Genomic DNA, 12,876 nt, shown 5'->3' on the forward strand with positions numbered 1-12,876 from the left:
CATCTGATCTGGATCCTCATTCTCTTTCGGTCTCATCGATCTCACCAAACTCTCTCTGGCTTTCTCTTTCTCTCATCTCTTTTGCTCTCCATGAGAAACAGAGACCAAAGATGAAATACCGTCAGCCTTACAAAAAAATTGATTTGAAATCAGCTTCTCTTCAGGAATATCAAACCGGGTGAGTATTTATTACTCCCAGGTACGAGACTGTGCCATGGGGAACTAGCTACTGTATGTGTGCTTCTGCGTCATCACATTTCTATGTGTGTGTGTGCGTGTGTGTGCGTTTGTTTTGTATTCTGACCGAGGACTTGAACAAAAGAATTCCAGGTCCTCGCTTGTGATTTCTAAAGAATCACCACGAAGAATTCTATTGCATGGGGTATTGTTAAGGTTAGGGTACGTGGATTTGAACAATGGAAAATACAATGGGGTCCTCGGTCTGAATGTAATACAAACATGTGTGTATCCTTTACAATACGATTGGTGCCGTCATGGAGGCATTGTAGGAACAACAGTCCTCCACATTGGAATGATAAGGCTGCACAGTTAATGAAATTAAACGTTTGAACACGGAAGGTGAGTGTTAACAATTCAGGTAAAACAGCAAAACTTCTACACTTACGGAATGACACTTCTGCTATAAAGATTGGATATATACATAACTGGGTATATATATGGTATCCAAAGTAATTTCTTTGACCAATCAAAAATGTGTGTCTAATCTCTGTCTTCATCTGTTTAAACATTGATCATTGAAACTACAATTCTTTTTGCTAAATTTTCCAGGGATAAATACACCGACCAGAGAAGGCATGCCAAGATGTGCTAAAACAATCAAACATGTTGCAAGCTCGCAGTATATATATCATGTAGTAAACCTCAAAAAAGCCCATGATTATGGTTTCAAATTATATTCCAAGACACCAAACCACTAATTTCTACGCTCAGCAGCATGCAGATGATACTAAAATGTGAATGGGGAGGATGGAGGGGGGGGGGACAAATTATAAATGTCATGCCCAACTGATCTGGGTACGAGCTTCAAATGGTGCAATCAGAAGCTTATTTGGACTATAAATATATGATAATAGTAATGATCAGCAGTTATTTTTACGACGCTTAAGTGACCACAAATGTGGGAGAAACCCACAAAGGCTTATGGATTACAACTTACACGTTGGGGTGGCTTCCAATTCAATATTTTAACTCCCCAACTTGGAATCTTTTCAATTTAGAAAATCATTTCAGATGGGAAAACGGTAAATTGCTCTTGGATGGATAAACCCACCTTAATATGACCCAGCTAGGTATCGAACCCAGAACCTACCGATTGCTAAGCGTCATTGCTTCAAATGCCACCGCCTTTATCCACTCGGCCACAGCACCCAACCCCTCCACCTCCTCCCTATGTGCAAGCCACCACTCAGTATTGATGAAGATGATAACAAATGAACGCATGCTTCCATGAGCAACTAAACAACGTGCCAACATACAGTTCATTGTTTACACTTTGTATTTAAATCATATTACAATTTCCTTTCTACCTTTCTTTCCTTCTTTTTTTGCTTTCTGGTAATATTGGGAGCAAAATATGACCTAGATTCCACTTACATTGTCTTAATGTTATATTCCCCTAAAGTCTAAAATGTTCAAAAATGATGAATTTTTAGACAGTCAAACATCCCATATATATCAGGGATGAGACTGGGGTAAGAAAGAAATCACGGAACTTTGCAAAACATGCGGTATAGGCTCCAGTTTGCGTATGCTACAGTGTGTTAGGATAATAGTTTTTGTCCCCGAGGTAGAGAAGAAACCATGGATATTCCGCGAATTCGCGGAAAAAGCTCATGCCTTATATATGGGATGTTTTAGCATAATTTAGTAATAGGAAATTGTAGCATAATTTAGTATTTTACGGAAACACCATCATCTGAAGTGTGAGTAACTGATGTACCATGGTTTTATTAACAATGTGGCTCTGTTAAATGAGTCATTGCTTGAATCTCGGCTGACGGAAGCAAAGTGAAAGAAACCACGACTTTAACTAGAACCATGCAACTTAACAGTCATTGAAATGTGTTGTATCAACTAACAAATTACTGTTGAATTGAATGGCTCTAGTAAAGTGATGGTCTCTTACATCAGTCGAGATTCAAGACATTCAAGACCTTAGCTAGAACCATTCAACTTAACAGTAATTGAAATGTGTTGGATCAACTAAGAAATTACTGTTAAATTGAATGGTTCTAGTAAAGTGATGGTTTCTCACATCAGTCGAGATTCAAGACAATTTTACCCACCAACCATTAGAGAATGCAAACTATGGGGAGGGAGGAGAGGAAGGGAAGGAGAGGGGAGGGGAGGGGATGGGAGGGGGGAAGGAGGAGTATGGTGGAGACATATTTGAATATCCAAAGGCACACGGCAATTATACATAACACCTACACACACTAACAATGTACTAACATGCCAATCCATTACGGCCATCAATAATTGCCCTCAAACTTAAAAAGCAATTTTACAAAACACTAAAAGCTTTCACAGATCATTTCTAAAGGTTAAAGGGTTAATGAAAACAAAAAGGAATGTCTCAGATCAGGTGAAAATCCACTTTGAAGAATGACAGTAATAATGCTTACGGAAAGTTTGAAAATTCAGAGGCCATTTTTTAGCATAATCTAGGGGCAACAGTGATAAACCTTTAACAGGCTACAGTAGCTTTATAATGGTCTCTTTATTTGATTATTGGATAAGTATCATTCACTAGTCCTATTTCTATACATGTGCTACTTTAAGGGTAGGGGGGGTACAAGACGAGGGGAGGAGGAAGGGGGGAGGGGTTTAGAGAGAGACAATGTCAACAATTCCCTTGCTCATGGAATGACAGTAACTTCTTTACTCTTTCAAAACTTAATTTTTCATTTTATAATAATAATTTGTGAAATATGTACGACTTTAAAATTGCAAATTTTTTGTTTTGCACACAGGGTGAAGCATTCATTGAGGTAGGGATCCATCTTTTATTCAATGAATTCCCTCATAAAACTAGGGGCGAATGGATCACACAAATGTCACGGCAAAAGAAGCAACAAATACAATTATCAATCATTTGGTTAAGGAGGGATACAACACTTTTATCAGGCCAAAAAATACTACGACAAATGTCGGAGAGAAATGAAAAAAGTCACAATTTGTAGGCAAACAACATAGCGTCCACGATTAGCCAAATGTTCTGGTGCCAGAAAAATATCGAACAAAAGAAAAATACTGGAGAAGCTAAATCGTGAAAGGTAAAACATCGGGTAAATTTATCGGAGAGCATACATGTCTATCTTCAGTAATTATGGTATTGGTAACAAAAAAACAAAAAAAAAACAAAAAAAAATAAATAATAATGTATGGTAATTGATGGTCGGGGGTCTGATGACCTAAACAATGCTGCTAAAAATAACAAATGATGTCATGCGAGGTTTGGTTCCACAACAAACGGTACATGGTGAGTGAGATGAGGAAAGCAAACCAAATCTCTACTGTTGCATTAAAAGTATTCACAAAACAAGAAATTTAATTCATTAACGTCCAATTAATTTCTTCCCCCCCCCATTGTTCCACCTCTCCCTCCCTCCTTCCCCCAACCCCACCCCTCATGATTATTATGGTTTGGTATTAAAGTTGAAATATGGAGATTATCTTCCACAAAGATAAAATAAATGCAATAAAACCAGGATACAGGTTTCGACGGTAGTGAAAAATAAAAGGGTGAGTTCACAATTTACGTGAGTGATTTAACTTGTTAAAATCTAAATCAGTTTTTTTCTCCCTCCCTCCCTCCCTCCCCACTAACCCCAACCCCCCCTTCCCCACCCCCAAATTGGTTTTTGTAGTAAATTTGAGATACATAGAGACTCTCCTCACTAAAGACCAGGACTGAATTTTGGTGAAGTTTTTAATATAAAAATTATAAATGCTACAGGGTAATTGTCACTGCCCCTAGTTCCCCTCCCATCCCCCAATCATCCCAACACCTGCCTACATCCCACCCCCCATTCCTTACCCCCCTGCCTAAGAAAAGGATCCTCTGAAATGATAATTAGGTATTACTAGTAACTGACAATATTTGTATTTATGCAAATTAGGATAGGTCTGATGCAAGCCTGATTCGATATCGTTTTCATTTAATCTTGGACTATTCATTATTTTCAAACCACAATTACAAATCCTCCACAGTAAGCTAGACAGTCAATTAATGGTCACCTCATGCCTAGGCTGCAACTTGTATTTTGCACCTCCCACCCTATTTGGCATTCTTTCCCACACCTGATAAAGTGAACAGTTTTTTTAAAATGTCCCAATGTCTAGGAACACATTTGATACGTCAGAACCTCCAGGAAAGCATTTTTAGTGACTAAAATATAGCAATATTTAGCTATGTTAACTATTTCACAGCCAAAAGCGGTTACAATTTTAACATCTAATGTGGCACTATATAATGACAACTCTTAATTTTGTAGGACACCTATTTTGTATGGAAGGTGATTGGCATTACCTTGGAAAACAAACAGCTATATTTATTAATTAGTGTAAAGTCTCCAAGCTGAAAATCCCCAAATAACTCCCATTCCATTTAAAATATGGATCCTTGTCAACCATTTACACTTTGCAACAATTTATTCTTTCATCAAGCTTTTTTGGATAGTGATTGGGGGCCGGGGGGGGGAGGGGGCAGATTAATGGAAGTTTTTATTTATTACTTTTATCTAAAATTTGGAACAGAAATGCTTTGTTTCTAATAACCGATGGGGTCACCCAACAATGAGATCAGACGGTCTTTCATACGGACTTTCTATCAAATTCTATTTGTGGTTAAGCTTTCTTAGCATTCATTAAGATATCAAATTGAATTGTGACCTTCGCATGCTACCAGTAGAGATTCCATAATTAACTACCTGATTTGATCTGCTTCTTGGCTCCGCTGCTTGCTGTACAGGGGGAAAGAAAGACCGATGCTTGTTACAGAAACATGCTGCATATGACCCACTCTGCACCCCTCCACCCTCCCCCCACATGCACTACGTCCTCTCCAGACCCTACCACCTCCCCCCCTTTTGTCCCCAACAAGTCAAATACAATAAATCTACATAAGTTTCCAAACTTTCCCATTCTTAAAAAAAAACCACTCTGAAATATTGATGGTGTTGGTAGATGGTTTGCTACTACTCACCTTCAAAGTCTTCTGTGGTGTAAACTAACTTCACTCCTCCCAGGGACGACTTTTCTCTGGTTTCGTCCGAGGAGGATGACCCGTCTTTCCTGAGATTCTCTGAGGCTAATTTCTCCTCCACCCAGCTCCTCTCCTTCATCACTTCCTCCTCCGAGAGACGGCGGAGTTCTTTCGCGTCCTCTTGGATCTCCTGCAGTGCCTTCTCCGTCGTGCCGTTGTCCACGACGCACTCGGACATATCAGCGACCATGGAACATTTCCGCTTGTCGGTCACGAACAGCCCCGAGGAGAAGTTCACAAAGGCTTGGTTGCTCTCCCCTGTTTCCTCTGCGAGGGATTTCCTGGACAGATCGAGTTGCTTCTCTGGAATTTCAGAGTCCTGCTTTTCGGGGGTTACGCCCTCGTCGGTCTCTGCTACTACTTTGGCAAGATTTGACATTTCATCAGTTTTTCGGTTTCCACCCTCCTCCTTATCCTCGGACGAACCTTCCTGCTGTTGCTCTTCTGAATCGCTGGCCCCCCTCTCACCTTCCTCATGCTCCTCCTCATCCTCCTCCTCGGTTTCTATCCTTTCGTCGTCGCGGTTATCCATTTCGTTCGAGCTCTCTTCTGGTTTCGATTGCACATTTTCGTTTGAATCACCGCTCCCGTCATGCATTTCAACATCGTTGGGGAATTTTTCCGAAGGGGCGGAGGAGTCGGGAGGTTGCGACGCTCCCGCCTCCGTCTCGTTATCGGAGAGTCTCTCTGATAGATTGTCTTTATTCCTTTCGCTACCTTCATCGTCGCAGCAGCCTACACCGTCGGTCAGTAAATGCCTTCCCGCCTCTCCTTCCTCCTCCACGGAGGTGTTCTGCGGCGAATATTTTGAGTTGTTCTCACCGTTGTGGGAGGAGTCCTCCTTCTCGGACGATGCTGCCTGTTTCTCGTATTCTTTATTATGGTTTTCGTCGTCTTGCATGGTCGTTCCACCGTTCTCATTCGTGGGGGATGAGGCCGTAGCGCCTTCTTTGGGTTTTTCCTCTGGCAAGCCGTTCTTTTGTTCTCCTGGAATGTACACTGGACAAGTTGAAGATGAAGATGATCTGAGAGGGCAAAATAAGAACAAAAGATTATTACTATGAATATATGGATATCACAGAGTTTTTATATTTTACGAGAGAGCAAATACTGGTAGAGTATATCCACCCATATGGTCCAAGGAGAGAAAGGTACCCACAATTACCACCGAACTAAGACACTCTTGTAGGTTTTATCATCAAATGGTCATCGCTCGGAGAGCAATTAATGGATCGGTTTGATTCTCAAAAATGTAAACAATTCTCACAATGACACTTTCATGTCGGTATTAACCATATGTTGATAAGCAAATTTGTACTTTTTGGAAAGTTTTAGAGTGGTATTAGCATTAGAATCAGATAAAGGTTAGGAACTGTTCACACTGCCAGTAAGAGTGCCTTGAAGCATGGTATGAGGGGACAGTATAGAGTGGTATTAGCATTAGAATCAGATGAAGGTTAGGAACTGTTCATACTGCCAGTAAGAGTGCCTTGAAGCATGGTATGAGGGGACAGTATAGAGTGGTATTAGCATTAGAATCAGATGAAGGTTAGGAACTGTTCATACTGCCAGTAAGAGTGCCTTGAAGCATGATATGGGAGGACAGTATAGAGTGGTATTAGCATTAGAATCAGATAAAGGTTAGGAACTGTTCATACTGCCAGTAAGAGTGCCTTGAAGCATGGTATGAGGGGACAGTGTAGAGTGGTATTAGCATTAGAATCAGATAAAGGTTAGGAACTGTTCATACTGCCAGTAAGAGTGCCTTGAAGCATGGTATGAGGGGACAGTATAGAGTGGTATTAGCATTAGAATCAGATAAAGGTTAGGAACTGTTCATACTGCCAGTAAGAGTGCCTTGAAGCATGGTATGGGAGGACAGTATAGAGTGGTATTAGCAATTAGAATCAGAAAAAGGTTAGGAACTGTTCATACTACCAGTAAGAGTGCCTTGAAGCATGGTATGAGGGGACAGTATAGAGTGGTATTAGCATTAGAATCAGATAAAGGTTAGGAACTGTTCATACTGCCAGTAAGAGTGCCTTGAAGCATGGTATGGGAGGACAGTATAGAGTGGTATTAGCATTAGAATCAGAAAAAGGTTAGGAACTGTTCATACTGCCAGTAAGAGTGCCTTGAAGCATGATATGGGAAGACAGTATAGAGTGGTATTAGCATTAGAAAATTGTCCCACCTGGCTGATCAAAAGATACGCAAACTAAGGAAAGCTGCTTTTACTACATCAAAGAAATTTGATTCCATTTCAAACCAAACATCAACACTGCAACCCATTCATAGCAGATGCATCACGGCCTAGCATAATTATGGCTTTGGTCAATGGTTACCAGTTCAAAATAAGCAAGACAGAAGTCAGCTATATTGCTTCTAAAGGGTTGAACCAAAATGTTTTGAATTTAATTTCTCATCGACTCGACTACACACCTTTGGGTGACAGAATGATGACAAAGTTTATCATATTACCCAATCACTCTGCGCACTTGTACAGCAAGAGTGTAATTGTTGTGTGAAGACAGGTAAGTGAGGGAGCAAAGTATCTTCGAAATCGTGCAGCTAGATTAGTCCTGGGGTGTAGGCTTTGGGATGTGCATGTTACAGATATTTTTGATGAATTGAGGTGGCTAAATGTCCGTCAACGTGCATTATTTTTCAGGAATATTCTAATGTATAGATGTGTCCACGGCCTGGCTCCAGATTACCTTACTGATAATACTATTCTACTGAACTAGATCTAGCTGCTCTAATAATGTTTTACTTGCTCCTGTTAGATCTGGGAATGGTAAAGGGTTCTTTTCAATTTTCTGGAGGCAGGTCGTGGAACAGTCTTCCCCCAAATTTGAAATTCTTGCCAAAAGGTTAATATTTTTTAAAGCAACATGAAAACTTATATATTTTGTTTAGATGTCTGATATTTGTTTGTCTATCTTTTTGCCGTCCTTTTTGTGCTTTTGGATGTTTACCATTTTTCTACTGCATAATATTGTATATGTATTTTGTATTGAGGGCTCCTCTGGAAAGCAATGCTTCTGCACTGAGGAGGACTACCCTCATTAAAGATGACAATAATAAAAAAAATGTAAAACATATAAAAAAATATGGAAATGGGATCCTTACCCAGCCTGCACCTTTAGGCTCATGGCTGATATGTCGTGGTACATGGACGCACCCACCACGATGTCCATCTGAGTAATGACCCCGTAGGAACCCACCCCTCTGTCGATGACCAAAGGATCTGACACATTGGGATCAAACATTATGGCGTTGGGAGTGACAAGCATCGTTCCGCTGACCACACCCTGACGAGATAAAAAGAACAAGTTAAATCAAAGCTTTAATTCAAGGTTTCTTGTTTTGTTTCACAGCCTGCCTGTAATGAGCTGACACTATGTGACATCACTTCCTGTTGAGGTCACTCTCATTCCCTAGCAATGGTAGGAACAAACCCCCCTCCCCCCTCCCCCCGATTGAGACAAAATATAGGCTAGTTGGAAGCTGTGCTTGGGCCTCGACTAGCTGTCAAAACCATGGTTTAGCTATGGTTTGCATTTTAAACAGTTACTACAGCAAAGTCAAAGTGACCTTGGTTTGGCCTCATATCTAGACCAGCCTTTGTCCATTACGTTGCTTGACACAATAACAATCTCTCTTTGTCACGGTTTTGTGCAAATCTAAGCTGACCTAATTTATTTACGGCTCCAATTAAAAGGCAAGGCACAACGAATTACTGATTAACTCACTAATTAACCCACAACAGATGTTACAAATATTAAGAGTGCACATGTTGATTATTATTTCATGCCGACAAAAGACGTTTCTTCACTACCTAGAGAAAATCTGGAGTACAATCAATATTGATGACAAAATTTCAAGTGGGTCATTTCTCACAAAGACGTCAAAACCACGTTTGAGTTTTCATAAACATTCTAAACAACTGAAAATGCTTCCAGCAAAGCTAGTCACAAATGATACTACTCCCAGAATAACGGAAGAAATATTATCTGTTATTTCAGCTCCTGAATGGTACAAGAATTTTTTTTCCTTCAAGATTCATCCCATTTTCCTCAGGCATGATAATTTGACCCCCAACCCCACGGGGCTATTGTCATCCCTGATCCCACCCACTCTCATCAGGGTTGTGGTTCTCACCTCTCCATCTGTGATGTACTTCACGTCTAACTTCAGAAACTGTTTGCTGTTTTCGTCATTGTCGGAGTCGTGCGTGTTCTGACGGATCACCCTGCCGGGGATGGGGGTGCTGTTCTGTTTCTTCACGTGCTTCTTGCGGTACTTCTGACGGCGCTCTCTGGTGCCGCCCGTCTCATCATCTTTGCTCTTGGACCTCATGAAGAGGCGGTTCTTCTTAGGACGGTCGGCCGGTTTCACCACGGGTACATCCGGAACTTTGGGACTCACGCTTATGGCTGGTATATCCTGAAACAGCAGAATATATATAAAAAAAAAAAGTCACGGTGAGATTGCGTAAGGAACCTGATGTACATTTTCATGTGACAGAAACGTAACAAATTGAAAATGATAAGATGGTCAGTGCTTGAAAATCTCACAGTCAACTTGTTCCAGTTCAAGGCTGATATTAAAGAGGAAGCCAGGTAGCATGCATGCACATCCAACACTGGAGATGAAAGAAACTGTCTCAACGGCAGGCGTTTTACTTCAAAACGGGTAATGTAGAAGGAAGAGGGGGGTACACAGGTCATTCCGATAGTGGGTGGTGGGGGCGCCATGCTAAAGTATCATTTAACCCACGTTGCCAGGAAAAAAAAAATTTCATTCATTTTGGGAGGAATAAGTCAATAAGACGTTTTTTAATACCTCAGAGGGAATTTAAACTCAGTGATGACCTGAAAATTACTAAAATAGCATAACATTTTCCAAGATTGACTTTATCCACCAATCTTTCTAATATTAATGTTATATGACAATTATCTTTAGAGATTAGAGAAGGGGCTGGGATGCAGATAAGGAAAGAGGGAAAAGGGAGGAAGGGGCAATGCGCTCATTTTAAAAAGTGATATGAATCATATGACACAAGAAACACTAGGCCATTCGTTTCAGGTAGAGAAGGTAAACTATGGAGGCATTACCTGACATAACCAAAAAGGTTTGGAAACATTGAAAGTGATGTTACTTAAACCTATTCTCTACTCTGTTAGTATAACTGTACTTTCTCCTGTACCAGGCCTACTTATATTCAATCAGTGGAAAATGGGGAAGAAGGGAATGGAGGTGAGGGGGAAGGGGTGAGTGTTCAATCAAAGGACAGTAAGTTTCTTATCCTTTAATAGTACACAGTGCAATGCTCCTGAACAAGGGGAGATACTACTGTACTGCATGAATGCATTTAACCAGAACAGGGGAAGGGCGGGTAATGAATACCTTAACGTTAAAACTTTTTGTAAGCTATGTAGATTCAAGTCTCTCTATATGTTGAGAGCAGATGGATGTGTAAAGGAGAGAGAGAAAAATGAAGTAAACCAATGATTTTCACTCACTACTCTTGAAGCTGCCGATGAGAAGGAATTCTGGGTCTCACTTGGGAAGGATTTGCTCGTTGGGCTCAATACGACAGGCTCGGTCGAATTCGGGTCAGGAACGTACAGTTTCTGTGATACGGAAAAAGAATAATAATGATGACATCATTTGGATGTTTCACAGGATGGAGACCAGGATGCAGAATCAACACCTGACAAAAAAACTCTGAAACAAAAAGATTAGGAACAGAAAATGAAAATGTCATCAGGATGTTTACATTTAGTCTTCCTATATGGACCAAAATAAAGCAACCCTCAATCATTTACCTTGTAACCTTATCCATTTTAACCAGCACCCTCACTACATTACAGTTCTAGTACAGAAGGATCTTTTGCAACCAAGTTAACAGGTGTCTGGATGGCACTAAAGGACAATTTGCTCATCATCCCTAACAGCTGACAGTGGCCTGTGAACTATCCTCACAAAACAACATTCACAGGTCCCTCCTCTGGTACAGATCAATACTATAGGCCACATGTATAGGCTCCATGTACATTTTCTATGACAGTGTGGTTAGCCTACAGGGTATAGGCTGCTGTTAGTGCTATGTTATCATGCAAGTTTTCCTATATATCTGATACATTTATCATTATAATCCCCGGCAACAAGGAGCATACTCACTGAAGGTTAGAGTATATATGACCAGACAAACAAGGTAGCTAATTTATGCAAGAAACTAAGTTGCCTAATCTACACTTTCAATCTTAAGATATGCAATGACTTTAAAATGAAAAGCTGCAGCAGCTGCAACATCCCCTGCAGCAAGGCTGAATCAATATCGACCAATAGTGAGATCTCTGGTGCTGCAAGATGGTGAAAGAAAACTTTGATCCTAGCTGACAAAGTCTCGTAAACAAAAGATGATCACCAACGGCAACATATAGAGAGAAAACTCAGATGAAAAGTTTGCAACTTATAAACTTCATGTAGTTGTTTCTTTGGATATGACACTCCAGAGGAAGATCGAGAAAGTAAGCAAACTCTCCTCCCCTCCCCTTGAAGTGCGGGGGGGGGACAGTGCTAAAATGTTCCAACCGTGTAGTTTAGGTACATGTATGGGAAAGTGCATATATATGTGTAGACTGGGAGACAAGTACGAGAGAAGCGAAAGTGAATCTCTGATGACGTTCCAGCAGTGCCTTGTGTCAGATGCAGAGCAATTAAAGAAAACATTTATACATCTAATTCAGAAATGGCTGCACTTGTGTGTTTTTGCAGGCCACCTTGAGTGGCACCCTCCTACTGTTGACATTTATAAGTGCCTTACAAATATATTTTCTCATCTTGACCAAGGTTACAAATTAGTTTGAGAAAAGAATTTATTCTATGTACAGTACATCAGAAACAATTGAAAGAAGAGAAAGGCCACGAAGTGCACTAGAAGCAGTGGCGGAGCTAGGGGTATTGGTCAGAGGGGGGGAGAATGGTCTGTAGGGGCGCTTTCGTCACTATCTAAGCGGAGCGCCACCACAGGTTGGCGCGGAGCGTACAGAATTTTTTTCAGTAAAGATACTCCCTAGATCGCCGGAAATGACCCTCTCCGGGCTTTGCTAATTTGCAGATAAACGAACAATAAATAGCCGTTAGAGCATTTTGTCAGAAAATTACAGCAAGAAAATGTGAGAAATGTCAATAGGTAGATGAGAGCGCAATCAAAAAGTCAATAATCGAAAATACGTAAAAAGTGGTAAAAAGCTGAAAAGGGCGCTAGCAGTCCATTTGAGTCCGTCAGGGGGGGCATTCGCCCCCCCTGACTGTATGGACGCTCCGCAACTGACTAGAAGATGGATCAATGGGAGGCGTGGGGAGGGGGGGGTAGGTGCAGCGCTTAATGCTACCCATTTGTCTAAGGACTGGTACAGTAGCTGCCCAAAGTGTCCCTTTCTGAATGGAGCCAGATGGGAGAGGGGCATGCTCCTCTGAATCTATAATTCATTCAATTTGCTGGTAGTTACAACGTTTGTCACGTACAATCATCAGAATCAGCACTTGGGTAAAAATAGAAAAATTATAGTGTTTAT

General features: G+C 40.8%; 1 protein-coding gene across 3 annotated transcripts in view; it reads right to left on the reverse strand.

Annotated features, from left to right (window-relative positions):
• The window catches only part of LOC139984295 (nuclear receptor coactivator 7-like), a 68,359-nt gene that overhangs the window by 14,560 nt on the left and 40,923 nt on the right, over positions 1–12,876 (reverse strand). For 2 of the 3 annotated variants that reach the window (XM_071998155.1, XM_071998157.1), the window contains 5 exons: positions 10,816–10,926; positions 9,452–9,736; positions 8,420–8,601; positions 5,228–6,312; positions 4,953–4,985 (listed from right to left, as the gene is read on the reverse strand). In XM_071998155.1, the coding sequence (XP_071854256.1) occupies positions 4,953–4,985; positions 5,228–6,312; positions 8,420–8,601; positions 9,452–9,736; positions 10,816–10,926 (1,696 nt within the window). The remainder of the gene's footprint in view (positions 1–4,952; positions 4,986–5,227; positions 6,313–8,419; positions 8,602–9,451; positions 9,737–10,815; positions 10,927–12,876) is intronic. The other variant, XM_071998156.1, reaches the window with a different exon arrangement.

Source organism: Apostichopus japonicus, chromosome 17, assembly GCF_037975245.1.
Source record: "Apostichopus japonicus isolate 1M-3 chromosome 17, ASM3797524v1, whole genome shotgun sequence".
NCBI classification, from domain to species: Eukaryota; Metazoa; Echinodermata; class Holothuroidea; order Aspidochirotida; family Stichopodidae; genus Apostichopus; species Apostichopus japonicus.